The 24,986-nt window shown below is 47.4% G+C and overlaps 1 protein-coding gene across 1 annotated transcript in view; it reads right to left on the bottom strand.

Annotated features, from left to right (window-relative positions):
- Positions 1–3,883: 3,883 nt before the first annotated feature.
- The window catches only part of LOC123762744 ((Lyso)-N-acylphosphatidylethanolamine lipase), a 76,495-nt gene continuing 55,392 nt past the window's right edge, over positions 3,884–24,986 (bottom strand). Inside the window, exons 7-8 of the mRNA XM_045749498.2 lie at positions 17,737–17,923; positions 3,884–5,030 (exon numbers count right to left, since the gene is read on the bottom strand). Coding sequence (XP_045605454.1) covers positions 4,773–5,030; positions 17,737–17,923 — 445 coding nt within the window. The 3' untranslated portion in view covers positions 3,884–4,772. The remainder of the gene's footprint in view (positions 5,031–17,736; positions 17,924–24,986) is intronic.

Here is a 24,986-nt window from a genome sequence, read left to right as displayed (position 1 = left end):
CCATTGACTTTCCCGGGACTCATGGCGTATTATATAATAATTACTTTAATGTTCAAAATGCAAAAAATCACCACGAGCGGAATTTCTTATAGGCGCGATCGTCACTAAGCGGGTAGCTGTAGTAAACTGAGGCAGGTCGGACCGCGTGACCGGGAACCACGCGCTCGGCCGACCCGAACGTGTACCAACAAATATCGGATGTCGAGTCGCATTTTTCGATGAAATTTATATCGTAGCTCGAAATTATCGTAAGTAGGGGCAATCGTATGTCGAGGTGCCACTGTATTAACTACATAGTGTCAGATAGGTATGGAAAGTCTTGATACAAAAGATTTGTTGACAAACCTATAGGAATGATAAATTACTACAGGATTGTCAATTTCCTTCATGCTTTGTCTACATTATAAAACAAATTACAATACATATAACATTCCTCAAAAATGTATATTATTGGAAGAAACGGGACTTTTTACTTTAAAATACATAGAACACTTTAACCACTGTGCTGAGCCACCCGACAAAACTCGTGGCAGGCCAAGAGCAAGCCGAGAAAAGACTATTTTAAGATTTTGTAACATTCAAAATGCGCGCGCCGGAGGTTGGGTATGAAATGAAGGCCTGAGGCCTCTAGTAGGTGGAGGCCTTTTTGACAAAAAATCCCATTAGGCCCCCAGGGCCGCGAGTACTCTCATTTCTGATCGAGCAACCATGGCTGACGCATGCACTCCCAGCTATCGATCGCCTGTGGGACGTGGTAGTGAGCGATCGCTTTCTGAAGGAGAAATTCGGACATTATTACCGAAGAGAAAAGTGGTATTGATGACCCAGGGCAGGATAAGGCCTAACACAAGGGACCAATGCAAATGATACAGACACAGATGAGCACAATACATTGAGCGTGTCTTGTTCTGGGCGAGCGCCACGCATGGTGGGAGCCCATAGGTCATCGCCCATGTTATCACCACCACCTGTGCCATCTCCCATCTTTGGTATAAGTGATACTGTTGAATCATTTTCTGGGTTCAGTGAAACTGCATCTGATACAATTAGCATAGATGAACCCATTGGTAGCGACTACTGGCATGGTGTTACTAGGCGGAGATTTGCAGTGTCAATAGCACGCCCTGCCAAGCACCACCACGTCTTCCTTCATGACGACACTGATTTGTGTCACATATACATCTACATCTGCTTTCCCTGCTCACTCTGTATACACGGTAGAAGAGATTATTGGAACAAAGAATGCGCTGTTCCAATCACGGTGTTCAACAAGTACATGTCATGAGCCAGGTTCCTCATACTATTATGGTGCCTACACTTTGAAGACCTTGCAAATGTTGATCGAAATGATAGACTTTGGAGAGTGCAAAAGGTGTTCAGTGATATTAGAGGGAAATTTCATGATTACTTTGTACCAGGACAGAATGTTGTTATTGATGAATCCCTAGTTCTTTTCAAGGGACGTCTGCTCTACAAACGAGTACATCCCATTGAAACGGCCCTATTTTGGTCTCAAATTCTTTGTACTGTATGACTGTGAAATTGGAATAGTGATCGATATAATATTGTATTCCAGTTCACATAAAGATATACCCGCACAAGATGCTCACGGGTTTTCTGGCAGTGTGGTAAAGACACTTATGGAACCATTGCTGAACAAGGGGCACATTTTGTACACTGACAATTATTATATGAGCCCCTTCCTATCAAAGTTCCTGCTTGAACATAACACGGGCGTGTGTGGCACTGTAAAGACACATAGGAAAGAAATGCCAGTTTTTTACAATAATATTGGCATAGGTGATTGTATATGTACTTAGAAAATGTGACAAGATTTTATCAGAGCGCTGGAAAGACAGACGTGAAGTCAATATGATGATAGCTATTCACACTGGTGAAATGCTCAACAGTGGAAAAGTGAGGTATCGAGCTGATGGAACATTGTATAAGCCAGATAGTATCATAGACTACAATATCAATATGAGACTGGTAGATAAATGTGACATGATGGTTGGTGTAAAGTGTAAAGTTGACAAAAAAATTCTTCTTTTATTTTGTGGACCTAAGAGTGCTCAACTGTTTCAACATGTTTTTGGTGAAAACAGGTCAGAAACCATCAATTCGTGTTTTTAGTCAGGCTCTCATGTCACAATTACTCGTCAAGTATGGCCTGGAAAATAGTGTCAGGACAGTTGTACATGTGCTAACAGCACCACATATAGTTTCCAACAGACTGGCTAGTAAAGACAACTTTACAATTCACAAGTCTGCCTACATACCACCTACAGGAACTAAAGCCAAAGTGGTACGTGAGTGCACTGTGTGCAAGCACACAGAACGTAAACCCAGGAGCATAAATCTGGGTGTATCACATGCATTGAGTGCAAAGTCGCACTCTATTTCATGGACAGAGCAAAGCAGAGCAAAGTAGAATGGAACAGATTCCCTTCTACTTTGCTCTGATGAAGGCGATGTAGCCGAAAACGCGTTAGGCATTCTCTATTTTTCACATGTGGTTTTTCCGCATACTTAGATCAGTGTTTTTTTATCATATTCATTATATATATATATAAATATGTATATATATGTATGTATGTATATATATATATATGTCGTACCTAGTAGCCAGAACGCACTTCTCAGCCCACTATGCAAGGCCCAATTTGCCTCATAAGCCGAGTTTTCATGAAATAATGTTTTTCCGACTACCTAACCGAACCTAACCTAACTTTTTTGGCTACCTAACCTAACCTAACAGGGTTGGTTAGGTTCGGTCATATATCTACGTTAATTTTAACTCCAATAAAAAAAAATTGACATCATACATAATGAAATTGGTACCTTTATCATTTCATAAGAAAGAAATTAGAGAAAATATATTATTTCAGGAAAACTTGGCTTATTAGGCAAATCGGGCCTTGCATTGTAGGCTGAAAAGTGCGTTCTGGCTATTAGGTACGACACAAATACATATACATATATATATATATATATATGTTTCATTGAATATGACCGCATATTCTGTATTTATTATTTTCTGGTTTAGGGCTTCTATCCCTCTAACTATTTTCTTAGCATCAGGGCTTAATTGATGCTAAGAAAATAGTTAGAGGGATAGAAGCCCTAAACCAGAAAATAATAAATACAGAATATGCGGTCATATTCAATGAAACATGTTTGAAAGAAAACCTGCTGCCAGTATACACCAAAATATATATATATATATATATATATATATATATATATATATATATATATATATATATATATATATATATATATATATATATATATATATATATATATATATATATATATATGTATATATGTATATATGTATACATATGTATACATATGTATATATATATATATATATATATATATATATATATATATATATATATATATATATATATGTCGTACCTAGTAGCCAGAACTCACTTCTCGGCCTACTAATCAAGGCCCGATTTGCCTAATAAGCCAAGTTTTCCTGAATTAATATATTTTCTCTAATTTTTTTCTTATGAAATGATAAAGCTACCCATTTCATTATGTATGAGATCAATTTTTTTTTATTGGAGTTAAAATTAACGTAGATATATGACCGAACCTAACCAACCCTACCTAACCTAACCTAACCTATCTTTATAGGTTAGGTTAGGTTAGGGAACCAGAAAAGTTAGGTTAGGTTAGGTTAGGTAGGTTAGGTAGTCGAAAAACAACTAATTCATGAAAACTTGGCTTATTAGGCAAATCGGGCCTTGCATAGTAGGCCGAGAAGTGCGTTCTGGCTACTAGGTACGACATATATATATATATATATATATATATATATATATATATATATATATATAGTTAGTTATAATGAATAGTGAACAAATAATATTGCAACAATAAACATTTATTGTGGACACATTACTGACACATTTATCACAGTTCCATGGAACATTATGAACATTCTTCTGTATACATACGTATTGTAAAGGACACATACTGTATGTGCATCATATATGATGAAAAAAAATATATATATAAAGCATTGAACATACATAGAAAAAACTATTTGTAAATATATTGGTGGCAACTCGCGAGGCTTGAATGGCCCATGTGACCACCTTTGGGAGCACCACACATGGGCGACCAGCCCGTAATGATGTCACACATCACTTTGTCTATGTCCCCACAGTAAGTGGACTTTAGCATTTTATTTTACAGGTACATGTTCAGGAAAGAGATTTTAATATTTTACAAATAAATTTGTTTTTGGGGAAAACACTTGATTTTTGGTGCACAGCCAGAATGTCACAATAAATGAGGCACAGCACATTGGTTAAAATACAGCGGTAAAATGATAGAGGGAGGTGGGGTAAACAAAATCTGCACAATAAACAAAATAAACTTATTAATCTTAGTGCTTCTCCTTGTCATTTTGTGTTATAATTTCCTCTCTGGTATAAATTCAGCCACTGAGAAGATTACTGAACTGCACTTAATCAACAGACTAATCCACAAAATGGCTACAGTACTTCATTACAACGGCTGAAGTAATACAATGAGTAACAAGAAATACGTAAAACATCCATCATCGTCGTCCTTTCTAAGTATTGTAACAATGTTCCCTGTAAAATGAATGCAATAACCTCTAAGGACTTTTATGTTGATATGAAAAATATATTTTGTGATTAGTGTTAATCTGTACAATAAAAATCTATTAATGTCTCATTATCTTTGTGCCGACAACAATATCTGCCGAGCTATCACTACACACAGCATTAATCAAACTCATCTGACGATACATCAACACTGGCTTGAACTGTGGCATCATCACGAGTGTCATCATTACGTACATTTAACATTTTGGAGAGTGTCACACCAACCTCCCCATGACTTTCCTCACTATTTGATCTTGGATTCTCAGGGGCAAGTTTGGGTAGTGTACCATTATCTGTATGCTTTCCAATAGTATTTATCAGATTATTGAAGACCTCGGCTCTGTCTGCATATACGTGATGGCCTGCTCCCTGTATAACCTGCAAATAAATAGTTTTTAAAATCATCTCTGGCCACTAGATATACTAGATATTTGGGTTAAATATACAGGTACAGAAATCTCATTCTTCTAGCATTTGTTAAAGAAATCAAGCACTAGATGCAGGGAAGCTCCCTTTTCTGGGTGATCTCAGTAGTTGTGTGTGCATTGACTGTGGTACCCCACACACACACACACACACACACACACACACACACACACACACACACACACACACACACTAATAAAGCTAAAGGCTTTCAACTTGCACAAGGCTACCAAACACCAGAATCAGACTCTGGTATGTGCATAAAGGTCAGGAAACCATAGGGGATCAAGTAAAAGTGGCCAGAAAGTACAGGCAAAGAAAAATAAAAAACTGCTCACAACTTGATTAAATCGAGAAAAGAAACAAGGCAAGCAACAGTTTTCTGGAGGTTAACAATCATTAAACCAGTACCCAAGGGTGCCACCATCTGGACCCCTGGCTGACCCAAGGGAGCCTCCATCTGGACCCCTGGCTGACCCAAGGGAGCCTCCATCTGGACCCCTGGCTGACCCAAGGGTGCCACCATCTGGACCCCTGGCTGACCCAAGGGAGCCTCCATCTGGACCCCTGGCTGACCCTAGGGAGCCTCCATCTGGACCCCTGGCTGACCCAGGGTGCCACCATCTGGACCCCTGGCTGACCCAAGGGTGCCTCCATCTGGACCCCTGGCTGACCCAAGGGTGCCACCATCTGGACCCCTGGCTGACCCAAGGGAGCCTCCATCTGGACCCCTGGCTGACCCAAGGGAGCCTCCATCTGGACCCCTGGCTGACCCAAGGGAGCCTCCATCTGGACCCCTGGCTGACCCAAGGGTGCCACCATCTGGACCCCTGGCTGACCCAAGGGTGCCACCATCTGGACCCCTGGCTGACCCAAGGGAGCCTCCATCTGGACCCCTGGCTGACCCTAGGGAGCCTCCATCTGGACCCCTGGCTGACCCAGGGTGCCACCATCTGGACCCCTGGCTGACCCAAGGGTGCCTCCATCTGGACCCCTGGCTGACCCAAGGGTGCCACCATCTGGACCCCTGGCTGACCCAAGGAAGCCTCCATCTGGACCCCTGGCTGACCCAAGGGAGCCTCCATCTGGACCCCTGGCTGACCCAGGGTGCCACCATCTGGACCCCTGGCTGACCCAAGGGTGCCACCATCTGGACCCCTGGCTGACCCAGGGTGCCACCATCTGGACCCCTGGCTGACCCAAGGGAGCCTCCATCTGGACCCCTGGCTGACCCAAGGGTGCCACCATCTGGACCCCTGGCTGACCCAAGGGAGCCTCCAACTGGACCCCTGGCTGGCCCAAGGGTGCCACCATCTGGACCCCTGGCTGACCCAAGGGTGCCACCATCTGGACCCCTGGCTGACCAAACATGCCACCATCTGGAGCCCTGGCTGACCCAAGGGTGCCTCCATCTGGACCCCTGGCTGACCCAAGGGTGCCACCATCTGGACCCCTGGCTGACTCAAGGGTGCCACCATCTGGACCCCTGGCTGACCCAAGGGTGCCACCATCTGGGCCCCTGGCTGACCCAAGGGTGCCACCATCTGGACCCCTGGATGTCCAAACATGCCACCATCTGGATCCCTGGCTGACCAAACATGCCACCATCTGGACCCCTGGCTGACCAAACATGCCACCATCTGGACCCCTGGCTGACCAAACATGCCACCATCTGGAGCCCTGGCTGACCAAACATGCCACCATCTGGACCCCTGGCTGACCAAACATGCCACCATCTGGACCCCTGGCTGACCAAACATGCCACCATCTGGACCCCTGGCTGACCAAACATGCCACCATCTGGTCCCCTGGATGACCAAACATGCCACCATCTGGACCCCTGGCTGACCAAACATGCCACCATCTGGACCCCTGGCTGACCAAACATGCCACCATCTGGACCCCTGGCTGACCAAACATGCCACCATCTGGACCCCTGGCTGACCAAACATGCCACCATCTGGAGCCCTGGCTGACCAAACATGCCACCATCTGGACCCCTGGCTGATCAAACATGCCACCATCTGGACCCCTGGCTGACTAAACATACCACCATCTGGTTCCCTGGATGACCAAACATGCCACCTGGTGGCACGTTCTGGTACTGCTGCAATCATTATTTACTTTAGGCAAACTAACACCTATTTTCTTTCCTTCTCTTTTCAAAATGCTATGAATTGGCTTCCGGAACTGAGAAACAAGTGCTATGATGAGAGGGCTAAAGGCGTTAAAAAAACCAAAGCTAGATGATAGAAGAAGAAGAAAAAAGGAAAGAAAAAACCAGCGTTGAATGTAATGAAACGCCATTATCTGGGCAAGTCCCGGAGGCTAGCCGGAGCTATCTAGGCTGAATGGATATATATAACTTTCTTTCATCAAAGTGCTAGGAGTTCTTGCCTACCGGGGACCACGACCCAGAACCTGGCCCCCCCCTCAGAGAGGCATGAGGAGCAATAGCCTATAGAAATCCCCCTTGTGGTTGGGAGCATTCTATGTCTGCCATCACCAGGAATAGGCACCCAGAAAGGTAGGTCCCCCAAACAAACCCCTATTCTGGTGAAAATATTGCTACCAAAAGCCGAACGAGTGGACAGAACTCCCCAAACAAAATTATCAAACTAGCATGACGTCATCATGTCGCCGTGCCACCCCCTCCCCTCTTTGGGAGGGTGAAGGGGAAGCCCCAGACCCTCCACGCCGGCAATCCAACTGGCAGTTCTTAGACTGGATGTCAAAATACGTGAAAAACCACTGACCGGAGGGAGGGAGGGACGCCGGGGAGCCTCCAAGACTCACCCAAAAAATGGCATTTCATTACATTCAACGCTGGTTTTCTGGGGGGAGCCTCGTTGGCTCCCTGGAGCTACCTCACCACAGATAAGGAAAATAGGGAAGGATCCGGGAGGCGGACGTCGCATGCCCTAACCTAAAAAACCAAGACCACAGACGAAACAAAGACCCTGCAGACGGGAATGCGAACAACCAAAATGCGTCCACGTCCCCAGACGCCAAGACATGCAGAGAACAGCGGGAAAAAAAAGCAACTGAACAACAAAGGAAGCACCCCCCCGCCCCGACCAACCAAGCAGCAGCCCATAGACCAAAACGAGAAGAAAATAGACCACCTAGGCCAACGACCAGGACGGCACCAGAACTCAAGAGCAGGCCGGAGGTGAAACAACGCCCAGGACAGCAAGCGGAACGGAGCAGAAGAAACCGCAACACCGAATGCAAGCAGGAGCGGCTCCGCCAGCACCACCCAATACGAGGTGACAGGACACGGTCGCAGACGACGGACCCGGAACAACCCCAAAGGGAAGACAAGCCAACCCTATCAGAGATCGAAGGACCCTTCGCAGTGATAGGAAAACCGGAAGGACCGCCAGGAAAACCACACACCGCCCCTGAGACAAAACACGCAGGTGAAAGACCAACAACAAACCCACCAATGCCGACACAACAAGAAACGAGCACCATGGATGAAAGCGCAAAATGCGAATAAAAAAACAGTGACCCCGCAACCCAAAGGAGCAACATAACCAGCTCCAGCAGGGAAGAATGACGCACGTGCCCCTGAGGCATCCAAGGAGAACTATGCAGGACGTGAACCACAGGAAAGCAAACACACCCGTTCCGGAAAAGGAACAAAGAAAAACCGGAGCCAGAACCGGAACCCAGCTATCGGTTCCAAGAAAAGGAACCAGTAAGGCAGGAGACGTGGTCCGAAAGTCCATAACCCCCACAGACAGTGCAACACCGAAGCCTGCAGTAAGTCACAAAGAAAAATCGTAGGAACTCAGTACCAAAACGGAACACCGGAGAAGTCCAAAAGCAGGGAACTGAACATGGACAGAGGCCCACCCGAGCACCCAACATCAGGATAGTCAAGAAGCACTGATCCAGAGACACAGACAAGTGTAGCATAGGAGAAGGAAAAACGGAAAGAGGCAAGGAAAACCCCGAATACGAACCAAGGAGCGGCCGGGAAGTAATGCATACGACCAACCACAAAATGTGCAGTGGAGGGCATACATACCTGAGGGACCTCATGGACAGCAGGGTGCAGCCAGGCACCAAAGATAGGCAAGGAATGAGTGTCCAGATAGGGAAAAAACCCCGGTGCTGACAACGAAACCAAAAGCACCGAAATGCGAGGCAGAGCCCCACAGGACAACAAAGAACAAGGTACATGGACAAAGGAAAGTCACTGAAACACATGCAAGGTGACCAAACGCAACACCACACCAAACAGCCCTGTTAGGAGCCATCAACGCAAGAAGAGAGTAAACAAGGATGGAGCAGTGACCAAGGGTGGCACACGCCGCCCTTGTGGCACGTTTTGTACACGAAACAAGGGATATAAATTGGAGAAGTGTAGATTTAGGAAATACTGGTACGGTAACCGGTCCGTTGATTTGTGGAACCAATTACCACGCAATGTGGTGGAGGTGGGATCCCACGATCGTGTCAAGCGTGGGTTGGACATGTATATGAGTGGGATTGGGTGGTAATAAATAGGAGATGCCTCGAATGGGCCAATTGGCCCTCTGCAGTTTCTCTATTCGTATGTCCTAATGTTTGCATGCACAAGGGGACACAGGAGAAAGCCAAGTACCCAAAGGAGCCACAGACATGAAAAAGAACCTGATCAATGTCTGAGGAGATAGGAAGTGGAAAGCACTCGGAAGCTATGTGGTGGAGGCAGACTTCACCCACAGGAGCAAACGTAGATAAGACAGAGCCTAGGAGGCTCAAGAAACAGCATAACCGTCGACCGACAGGAGAGAGGCGGGGCCAAAGAGGCAGAGCTCAACCCCCGCAAGCACAACTAGGCTAGCACCCCACCAAAAGTCGAGAACCAGCACCTGGCCGACAGAGGCGCCAGACATGACAATCACACCTAGAGACAGGACCCACGACTGTGCCACAACATAGGCAAGCCAAGTAACATACCAAGAGCATCGATAGTGGTCGCTCGAACGCCATGCATACTAGAGGCAGTAGGCATTGTATGTACCGTTACCTGAATAAAAGTTGAAAGTCTAAGGTGAAATATGTCCAGAGGTGCGTGCCCAGCAGAAAACGTGGAGCAGTACAAAGGGGGAGAAGGAGGCGCCACTCCGCGCCATCCCACACCAGGAAGCAGAGGAAGAATGAAGTGACGCCCCCATAAATAAAATCCAGAACACCCCCAGCATCCAGAGGGCTATAACTGGAGAGAGAAAATGAGCAAGAAGCCGTAGAAAACCGCAAGAAACGACACGAACACACGAGCATGCCGCCCATAAACAAAACTCTCCCCCCGGCCCCAGCACGTGAGGTACGAAACGCACCACCTGTCCTCTGGGTGGCATGGCTCGTACACCAGGCGGACACACATTGTACATACACAGTACGTACACACACATCATATAGACACATCATACAAACACCAGGAAGGCGTACGGAATGAAGATGAGGAACGCTGAAACTGGATGTAGAGACGACGCGAAAACAAAGCAAGGCGAAACCGAAGCGAAAGACAGAGGACGGAAGGTAACCAACGAGGCTGACAAAAGATCAGAGGGAAACCACATCTGAAGTCAACAGACGTTCTAATAATATTGGAAGGTACGAAGAGACGCGTGAACCAACAGGAACCACGAGAAGCAAGCACAAACACACGGAGGTACATATGGACAAAAATAAACCCCTGATCAAGAGACACACAGGGACCCCGATACGAAGGGAACAGTATCGCGACATAAGCACGAAAAGGGTAAGGAAAAGGGGGCGAAACACCCCCCCCAGGAACGACGGGACCGACGAACCCGAAGGGACACGGAACCGAACCCAGGGAGGGGTATACCCGAAACCAACAGAAACACAGGAGATGAAAGGAACAACCCCACTCTCAGGAACTGCCAGCCCCTCACCAAGGGTACAAAAACTCAAGAGGGGCAACCGGGGCCGAGGCCCCACAGGCAACCCCTCCCCAACCCCGGAAACCTCTACTGCATGACCCGGGGCCGAGTCGCACCGTTAAAGCCCCAGCTTAACAAGGAAAAGCCGGGGCAGCCATACAAACACTAAGGAAGGGAGCCCACTGGTCAGACCCATACAGCACGGCTGGAGGAACCGACTCGAAAGCCTCCGCTGCCACCCCGGAAGAGGAAATCCCCCGAGTCTCAATTTAACCAGACCCCACTCCAACCCCGAAACCCTACAGTTCGGAGCTGGAAGCAAGAGAGGAAGTGTGCAGAACAGAAGGGGAAGGACGAGGAGCGGAAGGGGCCAGAGCCGAAGCGACCCCAACAACCAAAACGGGGCAGCCTCGGGGCATCTGGGGCCGCAAACAACCAAGAGCGTTGCAGCAACCTACATCTAGCAAGCAACGCCGCAGCTGCCTGCACCCGATTATCATGACCAGTGGCCAGGGTGAATGAGAGTACGTACCGACAACACCCGTCGCACGACTCCGGGTCATAAGAAACAATGACCCAACAGGCAGCATGGCGGAGGCACAACGGGTGAGTGTCACCCTGAGACAAGGGGACAGAACAACCGTCAAACTCGCAGGACGCGAGGCGGGACTCCGGGGACACACCCATAGGACCATGGAGTCCTATGGGGTTTCCCAGGGCCCTTAGCCTTGGGTACACGATAAGGGAAGCCCAGGCAGGGTACTGCGAACCGGCTCCCAAGTCTACCAAACAAACTTCTAAAAGCTGAACCCCTGGGACGTGTCCACTCACGGGGGCCAAGCAGGGAGAACCACCAACAGAAAATACCGAAAGAAAAACACCGAGAACAGTAAAGAGGATAACATCAGCGGCACATGCCAGGCTGGCCAACATAAGAACGGCATTCAGAAACTTGTGTAAGGAATCATTCAGAACTTTGTATACCACATATGTCAGGCCAATCCTGAAGAATGCAGCCCCAGCATAGAGTCCATATCTAGTCAAAGATAAGACCAAACTGGAAAAGGTTCAAAGGTTTGCCACCAGACTAGTACCCGAGCTGAGAGTTATGAGCTACGAGGAGAGGCTACGGGAATTAAACCTCACTTTGCTGGAAGACAGAAGAGTTAGGGGGACATGATCACCACATTCAAGATTCTCAAGGGAATTGATAGGGTAGATAAAGACAGGCTATTTAACACAAGGGGCACATGCACTAGGGGACACGGCATAAACACAGATGCCGAAGAAATATAAGAAAATTCACTTTTGCAAACAGAGTGGTAGACGGTTGGAACAAGTTAGGTGAGAAGGTGGTGGAGGCCAAGACCGTCAGTAGTTTCAAAACGTTACCTGGTTGATACCTGGTTGATGGGGTTCTGGGAGTTCTTCTACTCCCCAAGCCCGGCCCGAGGCCAGGCTTGACTTGTGAGTTTGGTCCACCAGGCTGTTGCTTGGAGCGGCCCGCAGGGCCACATACCCACCACAGCCCGGCTGATCCGGAACTTCTCTTAGAAAACCGTCCAGTTTTCTCTTTAAGTTCACGGTTGTTCCGGCAATATTTCTTATAGTCGCTGGGAGGACGTTGAAAAACTGCGGACCTCTGATGTTTATACAGTGCTCTCTGATTGTGCCTATGGCACCTCTGCTCTTCACTGGTTGAATCTTGCATTTTCTTCCATATCGTTCACTCCAGTATGTTGTTATTTTACTGGGTAGATTTGGGACCTGACCCTCCAGTATTTTCCATGTGTATATTATTTGGTATCTCTCTCGTCTCATTATATGACAAAGTGCTGGGAAGACGGGACACCACGAGCGTATCTCTCATCCTGTAACTACACTTAGGTAATTACACTTAGGTAATTACACAGGTGGAAATTGAGTACCCAAATGAGCCACAGAGATATTAGAAGAACTTTTTTAGTGTCAGAGTGGTTGACAAATGGAATGCATTAGAAAGTGAAGTGGTGGAGGCTGACTCCATACACAGTTTCAAGTGTAGATATGATAGGAACTTGTGTATGATAGATATGATAGGAACTTGTGTATGATAGATATGATAGGAACTTGTGTATGATAGATATGATAGGAACTTGTGTATGATAGATATGGTAGGAACTTGTGTATGATAGATATGATAGGAACTTGTGTATGATAGATATGATAGGAAGATATGGATAGATATGGATAGATATGGGAAGATATGGGTTTATATGGAAGGAAGATATGGATAGATATGGGATAGATATGATAGGAAGGCTCAGGAACCTGTACACCTGTTGATTGATGGTTGAGAGGCGGGACCAAAGAGCCAGAGCTCAACCCCCGCAAGCACAATTAGGTGAGGGGCAGCTGTAGTGCAGCCACGACCGATAGTTGACAGACGCCACCTAGAATAAAAATTGTGGCCAACATTCCTGGGTGCGAGAGCTTCAGTATTGAGCGAGCCACCAAGGCTGACACACACACCATGAGCACACAGCACTGCTGTTCAGTTTGTGACCACAGCATTGCCTAAAAATGTCAAAATATATATGTTCATGCTATTATTTAGCGATGATAGTATTACAGAAGACCCCTGACTGTGATAAAACTGACCAGGATTCTGATAATAGCAGGACTGTGGTGATATTTAGCGCTGTGCTCCATGGCGGGAGGAGTAATGCTGTAGGAGGGAGGGTGGTGGTGTCGCCTTCTGATTGTGTGTGGCCACCTTTTATTGAATGCACTCAGCATACCAGCTTAGTGGTTCGCTATGGTAAACACAAACGTAGATACTTATATATAACGTGTGTATAGAGTGTAATAAGAGCAATAGGATTAGGTTGGGAGCCACCATTTTGGAAGGGGGGAGGTGCGTCGTCTGCATGACTTGTCATATTGTTTACTGGTGGCCACTATGGCCTTTGGGCACCATACCAGCTTATTTGTACAGGAATGGTGAATAAAACAGGTAGATTTGTGTCATCCTTTGCAGATGATACAAATATTAGCATGAAAATTACCTCTGCTTAAGACATTGTTAATAGTTGTTTGTAGTTTATCAAAGTTTTCGATTGGGCAGCAGAAAATAACATGATGTTTAACGGTGATAAATTCCAGGTACTCAGATACGGCAAAAATGAGGATCTGAAACATAATACAGGGTACAAAACACAATCGAATCTGCCCATAGTAGGAAAACAGCAAGTCAAGGATTTGGGAATAATGATGTCCGACGACCTAACTTTTAGGGAGCATAACCAAGCAAGTATTGCGTCAGCCAGAAAAGTGATAGGATGGATTACGAGAACCTTCAAGTCCAGAGATCCCATCACAATGGTTGTACTCTTCAAATCACTTGTGTTGGCCTCGTCTTGAGTACATGTACTGCTCATTACTCACTTCCCTCTTCAGAGCAGGAGAGATTGCTAAAATTGAGGGAATACAGAGAACATATACGGCATCATAGACGAGATAAAGCACCTAAATTATTGGGATCGTCTCAAAGCTCTCCAAATGTACTCACTAGAAAGGAGATGAGAGAGATACCAAATAATATACACATGGAAAATACTGGAGGGACAGGTCCCAAATCTGCACAGTAAAATAACAACATACTGGAGTGAACTATATGGAAGAAAATGCAAAATAGAACCAGTGAAGAGCAGGTGTGCCATAGGCACAATCAGAGAACACTGTATGAACATCAGAGGTCCATGGTTGTTCAACGTCCTACCAGTGAGCATCAGAAATATTGCTGGAACAACCGTGGACATCTTCAAGAGGAAACTAGATTGTTTTCTTCAAGGAGTGCTGGACCAACCGAGTTGTGATGGGTAAGTGGGGCCTGCGGGTTGCTCCAAGCAACAGCCTGGTGGACCAAACTCTCACAAGTCAAGTCTGGCCTCGGGCCAGAACTGGGGAGTAGTAGAAATCTAAGAACCCCATCAAGCAGGATACCTATATATAATGTGTGCATATAGCGTAATAACACCACAAACAATATTGTTGGAGGAGAAATTTTAGTGCGTCTGGCCATGAGGGCAGCCGCCACCAGCTGACTGGGTGAGTAGCCACGTCTTATTGCCTTTACTCATCATACAAGCTTAGATGTACAGTTATGGTGAACAAAACATGTAAATATGCATATATAAGGTCTGTGTATAGTGAATAAATGCAAAACCAGTATTGTGGGATGAGAATGAGGGCGAGTGAGGTGTTGTTGAGGGAGGGAATGAGTGGCAGCGAGTGGCTGGCTGGTGTGTGCACTCCTTGTTGCATTTTGACTCACAATACCAACTTAGTGGTTCGTTATGGTGAGCAAAACATGCAGATACTTCTATATAACCTATGTATATAGTGTAATAGCAGCAAAACTATTTGTTTATTGTTTAATGAACATAATAATTGAATCACTAATATGCACACCATAATTTTGAGTATAGTGATGGTTTACACATTTTGTTATATAAATATATCACAATACACACTATTGAATAATTTTACTGCAAAAAAAAAAAACGAAGAAAAAAATCAGCGACATTGAAATAATTAGGTAATACAGTAATATATTTGTGGCAACTGCTGCCTGACAGCTCGGGCAGAGTAGACCTCATCTGGTGAAGGCTCTGTCAACACCGTTTTTTTGCCAGACTTTCCTACCCTATTGTGACTAAAATATGCTACCTACGATTTTTTTGTTATTTTTTCCGTGATCAAGGAACAGAAATGAACACTTTTATAAGACGAAAGATTTTTTTGGAATTTTTTTTTGTTGTGCCTGTGGGTGTTTAAGCCATCATGACCCTTAGCGGCCCAAGGGTCAAAATATTTGTTAAAAATTTAAATTTTCTCCGATCAATATGGGAGTGGTTTCAAAATGAGCGCCTTTAGATTGCGCACAATTTGATACCAAAATAAAAGTGTAACACGAAAATTGATGTCAGAATTCTGTTAAGATATAAATAATTTTGTGCTGATGAGCGTTCAAAAGTGTCCAGAAGTTAAAATATTTGTTAAAATTCCATTTATTGTTCTATTATTATGGGACTAGTTTTAAAATACGTTCTTTTATATTGCGAACAATTTTATACCAAAATGAAAGATGTGATGCGAAAATTGATCCAGTGTCAGAACACTGGAAAAATAATAAATACTTTTGTGGTCCAAATTTTAAAATATTTGCTAAAATTCCATTTATTGTTTTAAAACTATGGGACTAGTTTTAAAACTAGTTCCATAGTAATAGAACACACAACCGCTGCCTATAGCATCAGCCTCAAGAACTGGGGTGTGGATTGTCAGCACAGTATGTCAGGGACTTCCCCTTCCCCCTCCCAGAGAAGGGGAAGCTGTGCAGACGGCGGCGCGGCAACGGGTGACGTCACACTAGTTTGCTCGTTTTTGTTTGGGGAGTTCTATCCACTTGTTTGGCTTTTGGTAGCAATATTTTCAGCAGAATAGGGGTTAGTTTTGGAATGTTTACCTTTCTGGGTGCCTGACCCGGTCGATGGCAGACATAGAATGCTTCCAACCACATGGGGGCTTCTATAGGCCATTGCTCCTCTTGCCTCTCTAAGGGGGGGCCAGGTTCTGGCTCGTGGTCCCCAGTAGGCCTAGAACTCCACCTACATAGACTGGTGCCAAAGCTAGGGATATCCATATCGGCCTGGATAGCCCCGGGGAGCTGTAGGAGCATTCCCTAAAAACCATGAGCATCGCCCCGAGACAAGGGGACAGAGCAACCCTCAGACTCGCACAAGGTGAGAGGGGACCCAGAGGTCGCATCCATCGGACCTCGTGTGCCTCCGCGGGGTTTCCCAGGGCACTTGGACTTTTTCGCTAAAGTTAGGCCCAGGCAGGGTATTGCTAACTGGCGCCCAATACTACCAAACAAACTACTAAAGCTGAACCCCATCGGGACGTGTCTACTTACGGGGGCGAAGCAGGGGGTACCACCAAAATCAGAAGGTCAAACCCTAATATAACTGGGGGTAGGGACACACAGGCAGGACCCCCCACCAAGCAAAAAAAAAAAAAAAAGGAAAAAGAAAACCCCCGCAAGAGGACAATGTATGCAGGAGGAACAGAGCCGGCCACTGTTATAGGTGAAAACTAGCTACGCAGTACCCCGCGCTCCTACCAGTGCAATAACTACCACTTACCCCAAGGTAAACTAGGGAGGAAACCCCCCCAACACACTCAGGGTGGTCAATCATCGAGCAGCAAAAGACCAACAGAGGTAGACCCCAAGATGACTTGTGGAATATAACCCCAAGCCCTAGTTGATGGCAGATATAAAATGTTCCAAATCCCACGTGTATTTCTATAGGCCATTGCTCCTCGTGCCTCTCTGAGGGGGCCAGGTTCTGGCTCGTGGTCCCTGGTAGGCCTAGAACCCTATTTACAATGAGTGATGCCAAAGTCTAATGATATACATAACAGCCTGGATAGCTCCAGGGAGCCGAAATGGCTCCCCCAAGAAAGGGACAGTGGCAGTAAGAAACAATGTGCACACCATAGCAGTTTGGATGAAGGAATGAGAGGTGTAGCACCTCCCACACTTCTGACTGATTTGGAGGAAGATATTGACCAGGACATTGAACAAAAGTTTATATCAGATGAAAATACATGATTCTCTGGATTTAGTGAATCTTAGATAAACATTGGTGACAGTGATATTCTTGTTAGTGGTGAGGGTGCAAACAAAAAGGAGAGAATTAGTAATTTACCTGCACATCTACATATGAATCCTTCCTCATATATTTGATTTGAAAACCTGGATCATGATCCACCCACGATCTCGATCCATAAATCAACGTCATGGGCATTCCTTTCCTAAGAGAGTCCATGCGCTGGATCATGGGATACTTGGCCCAACCAAACCCAGCCATTAGGGTATGAAAGGCAGATTCCCCACTGAAAATGCAAAGCCAATAATAATAATAATAATAATAATAATAATAATAATAATAATAATAATAATAATAATAAATAATAATAAACCAGTGTTGAATGTAATGAAATGCCATTTTCTGGGTGAGCCCCGGAGGCTCCATGGAGCTTATCGGGCTAATGTATGTTATGTTAGACTGAGACATAAGCTAAGGAGTTCAGACCTACCAGGGACCAGCGCCAGAACCTGGCCCCTTCAGAGAGGTTTAAGGGAGCAATGGCCCTAGAAAACCCCATTGTGGTTGGGGTTTTTCCTTATCTGCCAACGACCGGGGTTAGGCACCCAGAAAGGTAGGCATAACAAAACAAACCCCACATGGTAAGAAACTAAAAAAAAAAAAAAACAGAGGTAGAAACTCCCTACAATCCCAAGGAAAGAAGCAAACAAGCAATTATCATAATTTACTGCTACGCCGGTCGTCCGCGCAGCTCTCCCTGTCCCGAGAGGGGGAGGGGGCGCCCCGACCTCACAGCGCCGGCTGCCTTCAGTTCGGAAACTAGGCTTCAACTAATGCGAAAAAAAACCCGCCGACCGGATGGGAGAGAGGATAGCCAGGGAGCCTCCGGGACTCACCCAGAAAATGGCGTTTCATTACATTCAACGCTGGTTTTCTGTGGGGAGCCCCTACGACTCCCTGGAGCTACATACCCAAAGAGAAGGAAAATAGGGACTTACCTAGGAGGCGGCGACCACAAACTCCTCAACGCGAAATCGAGACAACTGGCTGCCACCTGCGACTCAAAGCAACACAAGAACACCAAGGAGCAGGTACATTCACCAAATAACGGGCAGCCAGGACCCTGTTCGACTTCCAAAATCCACGAATATGAGCCCAAGACATATTACCGAATACTGCAGCCATAGCTGCAAACTAACGAAAGACATGGGCGCAAGCATAGACCGCAGGCTGGCTAGACTTAATAACCCTGTGGACAACCTGGGAGACCCGAGCACTGGAACAGGGAACGAGGGAAACCGGATTAACCCAAAGCGCATCCCCAGCCACCCCAGCTGAAGCGCGCAGGTAACGGCGAAGAGCCACAACTGGATACAACACATGATGTACCCCCGGCCGAACCAACCAAGCATCAATGACCCACGGACCCATCCAGAAAGCAGCTGTCTCGTTCTATGCCAGAAAAGATGGAGTAGAATGCAAATGGACAAACCTACCCCCAGGACCAAAAGAGCAGAAACCCCTGCACCGGAGGAGAACATGAAGCTCCCCTACCCAACCCCCAGAGGCCAATGCCAACAAAAACAATCTGGAGCCGAAGGGGCCACCACAAACCGAGGAGAGGAAAGATAGGAGAGCACCCTGTCCAAGGACCAGGACGGCTCAGGCAGCACATGAACAGGCCGGAGGTGAAACATAGCACGAGAAAGCTTATGGAACGAGGTGGATGTGATGACCACCCCGAATGCTAGCTTGAGTGGCTCCGCCAGCACCGCACGATACGAGGCGACAGTATTAGGCATCAAATGACGGTTCTGAAAAAGCCAAGAAAGTCCAAGACAACCTATGAAGAGCAAGAAAATGGCAAAAAGAATGCCAGGAAACTTCATACTGTCGCCGAGACGAAGCTCTCAGGTGGGACACCATCAACGAAGCCACCTGATCACCATAGAAATGGCGATACACCCTCGTCAAAAAGACCAGACGCGAAGAGCAGAGGAGAAGGTTGAACCAGCCCCGTACCAGATAGGACCGACCTGCTGAAAGAGGCGGAGCTGCGGGAAACGTCCCAGGTTCAGGCACCAAGCCAATAGCACCGGAAACCAAGGCTGGGCCAGCCACCAAGGGGCTACAAGGACTACTCTCCCTGGGAATGTTTCCAGCCGAACCAGAACCCGAAGCAACAGCTGGATCGGGGGGAAGAGGTACAGGTAACCCCACCTCGACCAGTCCTGCCGAAAGGCATCCACCGCAAACGCTTCACAGTCGGGAAAGGGCGGCACATATATTGGGAAACGCCGAGACCACGCTGACGCGAAGAGGTCCACATCTGGGAGACCGTACGTCTGGCAGATCCAACAAAACGAGTCATCGTCGACCATTCACTCCGTGGACAGGAAATGGAAGTGAGACAGACCGTCCGCCAGAACGTTGGACACTCCTCGGACATGAACCGCACGGAGAGCCAAACCCCGAGAATCCAGCAGACGAACCACTCGAAGGGACCAACCCCAAAGAGCCAAGGACCGAAGAGAACCCCCGCGGTTCAGGCAATGAACCACTGGAGAACAGTCCGAATGGAGGTGAATGGTCAATCCCCGAGCGACCCCAAACTGAGAGACCGCAGCCTCTGCAAACAGCAACGGACAAAACGGAGACAAAAACCTAAGAGCCAGGGCCCAAGCGGATTCCAATGAGGGGGCGAGCACTGCCTGACAGCATACGAGGCGAGAAGCAAAAAACAGAGACACCGCTTCCTTCAGGATGGGCGCAAAGAACTTCAACAGTGCAGCCGACGCCCTAGCTGCAGAAGTCAGTGCCCCAGGCAAAGGCCCTTCACTCAACGCTCCTACATCCTCCTCAAGCCAAGCAGAAGACAGCTCTAGAAGGGAAAAGAAACGCAGGACCAAAGCCAAATGCCCACGGGTGCGCGACTCCTCTGCAACCAACGAAGCCGAAAGTTGAGGAACCTGCACGTGAAGCTGGAAAAGGCCAACATCTCGAGAAAGCACGGGAGCGAACAAGCACGCATTAAGGTGCTCAAACTCGCCCCCCAGGTAAACCTGCATAAATGTAGAAGTTTCCCGCCAATCAAGCGTGTGGGTCCAACAGAACCCATGCCACGCCCCCAACGAAAAGAAAGGGCAGTCTTCCAGCCAGGAAGACTCCAGAACCTCCAAACACACCCAAAAATGGGAAGAAGAACCGAACTCAAACGAGGACGGATCCATTGCAGAGGCATTACCCGGGTCTCGCAAGAGGTATGCAGCAAGAGCTTCCCGAGCCACCTTCGCAAAGATACGGGAAGTAGAAAACCTCTGGAAAGATGGATCCGAGGTACCCAAAGGCGCCCGGAACCGAACCCGGGGAGGAGCCGAACCCAAATCATACTCATACAGGGAAGGGGAGGGATAAAAAAATCCCTCTCCCTGCAACAGTAAGCCCCACGAGGAAGGCAAAAGCACCCAAGCGGGGTCAAAGGGGGCCCAAGGGCCCCAGGTTGACTCCTCCCCAGCCCCAGTATTCCCCACGTTGGGACCCGGGGCAGAGCCGTCCTCCAAACCCTCTACCCCTTGAAGAAAAGGCAGAGTCCAGGGAAAAGACAGACGAGAAGGGGGTCTGCTGGTGGGACCCAGAAGCCTCGGCAGGAGGAACCGGCTCAAATGCCTCCGTCCCCGACCCGGATGGGGCAGCCCGCGAGGCAGCCCGAGTCTCATTACCAACTAAACCCTGTGCCGAGGCCGAAACCCTCAGATGTTTTGAAGTTGGACACAGGGGGGGGGGGGGGGGGAAGGTGCAGGAAGAACCACAGGGAAAGGACCAGGGGGCACGGCAGGAGCCAAAGCCAGAGCGACTAACACCCCCCAGATCAGGGTCCCTAAAACCAAAATGGGGCAGCCTTGGGGCATCCGAGTGGGAAACCAACCTAGCGCGTTGCAATAACCTAAACCTATCATGCAACGCTGATGCTGCCTGTACCCTAACAGGAACATCCTCAGAGTAAAACTGGAGCACAAGCAGAGAACATGACTCGCAAGACTCCGGGTCAAAGGTGTCATTGACCCAATAGGCAGCATGACGGAGGCAAAACAGGTGACTGTCACCCTGAGACAAGGGCACACTGCAGCCTTCAAACCCGCATAAGGCAGGTTGGAACTCGAGAGACGCATCCATGGGTCCCCGAGCCCCAACAGGGGTTTCCAGGGCCCGTAGGTTAGCAACTATGGGAAGTCCGGGCAAGGTGTTGCTAACCAGTTAAGAAACCCAAACAAAACAAGGGGTAAATGATAATATTGAAAACCCCTGGGACGTGTACAAGCACGGGGGCCTAGCAGAGGGCCACCAAAACAATACCAGGTGAACTATAGACCCACGAGGCAGAACCTCCACCAGGCAAACAAAGACAAAACAAAAGAAAAACCCCGCAAAAGTACACCATCCCCAGAGGCAACAGGAACCGGTCGCCGCTTAGGTGGCAGGCTGCGTAACACCTTGACGCCCTAACCAGCACAATACCACTCCTTACCCAAGGCCAAACAAGGGCCCCAAGCCCCAGCTGGCCCCAATGGCGAGGCAAATGCCGAGCAGCAAGAACTACGGGAGCGGTTCCTGAACGCCCCAGAGATGATAACCCTGACACACAAGGGCAGTGCTTCCTCAGTCTAACGAACCCCGCTCTATCAAATTCTCGGAAGAGCCAAACAAACTGAATTCGGTACCAAATGTTCAGTGGAACATACAAATGTTCAATTAAGCGAGAAATGTTCATCTAAGTGGTCACCGAGGCCAAGCGTCGGAGCTTGTTGTCATTAACTATGATTCACCAATGTGTAAACAGTTATACAGTGTTTTATTACCCTTACCCATTATTTCTAGGGAGAAATGGTGATAAAATGGTGTCAGGGGGAGCATTGGTGAGAGTTGTTGTTGTCAGGGGGCAAGTGGTGTCAATAGTTAGGGTTTATTGTTAAGGGGAAAGTGGTGTAAGTTATGTATTTTCATGGGAGGCTGGTTGTCAGTGGTAGAAGTTGTCAAGGGAAGCACTCACACCATCCCCTACACCACTCACACCATCCCCCACACCACTCATACCTTCCCCCACACCTTGTGGTGTCAATAAAGGCTGGTTGTCAAGGGAAGCTGGAGTAATAGTGGTGGTAGTAGAGGCTGTAAAGGTAACATGTGACTGGCGCCTCAATTCTCCCCCTCCAGCCCCCACCCCCTCCCTCCTGCACCTGACCACCAGAGACCAGCGACTACTCACTCTCCTCTCCTCTCGTCGTCAGATGCCACGAGTCAATTTAATGATGTTAATTACCACATTATCTACACTGAAAATAGCCTTTTTATTAGAAAAATTCATATTGAAGCAATAATAATGGTGAAAATTGTGATATATACAGTATTTTAAACAGTTGGAACACATTTCCTTTTCACAGAATTTTTAAGACAATTGGGGTGTCGCTACTGGAGTCATTGGGGGGAAGAGGGGTCCAGGATCGTGTGAGCGAAAACCTGTTAACCAATCATCAATTATGGTGACTGCTGACTTCACACCACATGGCCACCTCGATACTACACTCGATGCTTTTCACAAAATTAAGAGCGAAAATTTTACCATTTCAGTGGCTTGTAACACATCCCTCTATCATATTCCTTATTCAAAATGAAGAATGCATAATAAATGGGCGTGTGTGTCAGTAGTGAGGGGGATGTATTAGGGGGTTAGGAAGTCTGCTAGCCTCTATTTTTTTTTTTGTCGGGCGTGTTGAATGAGACGCTACCAAGCCTGCTGCCTCAATACACCCCATGGATGGTGTGAGTGGTGTGGGGGATGGTGTCGGTGGTGTGGGGGATGGTGTGAGTGGTGTGGGGGATGGTTTGAATGGTGTGGGGGATGGTGTGAGTGGTGTGGGGGATGGTGTGAGTGGTGTGGGGGATGGTGTGAGTGGTGTGGGGGATGGTGTGAGTGGTGTGGGGGATGGTGGGGGATGGTGTGAGTGGTGTGGGGGATGGTGTGAGTGGTGTGGGGGATGGTGTGAGTGGTGTGGGGGATGGTGTGAGTGGTGTGGGGGATGGTGTGAGTGGTGTGGGGGATGGTGTGAGTGGTGTGGGGGATGGTGTGAGTGGTGTGGGGGATGGTGTGAGTGGCGTGGGGGATGGTGTGAGTGGTGTGGGGGATGGTGTGAGTGGTGTGGGGGATGGTGTGAGTGGTGTGGGGGATGGTGTGAGTGGTGTGGGGGATGGTGTGAGTGGTGTGGGGGATGGTGTGAGTGGTGTGGGGGATGGTGTGAGTGGTGCGGGGGATGGTGTGAGTGGTGTGGGGGATGGTGTGAGTGGTGTAGGGGATGGTGAGGGATGGTGTGAGTGGTGTGGGGGATGGTGTGAGTGGTGTGGGGGATGGTGTGAGTGGTGTGGGGGATGGTGTGAGTGGTGTGGGGGATGGTGTGAGTGGTGTGGGGGATGGTGTGAGTGGTGTGGGGGATGGTGTGAGTGGTGCGGGGGGATGGTGTGAGTGGTGTGGGGGATGGTGTGAGTGGTGTGGGGGATGGTGTGAATGGTGTAATTACCTAAGTGTAGTTACAGGATGAGAGCTACGCTCGTGGTGTCCCATCTTCCCAGCACTCTTTGTCATATAACGCTTTGAAACTACTGACGGTCTTGGCCTCCACCACCTTCTCACCAAACTTGTTCCAACCGTCTACCACTCTGTTTACAAAAGTGAATTTTCTTATATTTCTCCGGCAGCTTTCTTTCGTTAAATCTATGTCTCGTTTAAATCTATGACCTCTTGTTCTTAAAGTTCCGGGTCTCAGGAATTCTTCCCTATCAATTTTATCGATTCCTGTTAATATTTTGAACGTAGTGATTATATCGCCTCTTTTTCTTCTATCTTCTAGTTTTTGCATATTTAATACCTCTAACCTCTCCTCGTAGCTCTTGTCCTTCAGTTCTGGGAGCCACTTAGTGGCATGTCGTTGCACCTTTTCCAGTTTGTTGATGTGCTTCTTAAGATATGGCCAATACACAACCACTGCATATTCCAGCTTTGGTCTGACAATAGTCGTGAACAATTTCTTTAGTATTTCTCCACCCATGTATTTAAAAGCAATTCTGAAGTTAGAAAGTGTAGCATAAGCTCCAAGCACAATGTTCTTAATGTGGTCCTCAGGTGACAGTTTTCTATCTAGAACCACCCCTAGATCCCTTTCTTTGTCAGAATTCTTGAAAGATTTCTCACATAATTTATAGGTTGTGTGGGGTCTATGTTCTCCAATTCCACATTCCATAACATGGCATTTATTCACATTAAATTCCATTTGCCAAGTGTTGCTCCATATACTTATTTT

Source organism: Procambarus clarkii, chromosome 27 (genome assembly GCF_040958095.1).
Source record: "Procambarus clarkii isolate CNS0578487 chromosome 27, FALCON_Pclarkii_2.0, whole genome shotgun sequence".
Taxonomy (NCBI): domain Eukaryota; kingdom Metazoa; phylum Arthropoda; class Malacostraca; order Decapoda; family Cambaridae; genus Procambarus; species Procambarus clarkii.
Note: the sequence above shows the minus strand (reverse complement) of the source record. Positions and strands in the feature narration are given on the sequence as shown.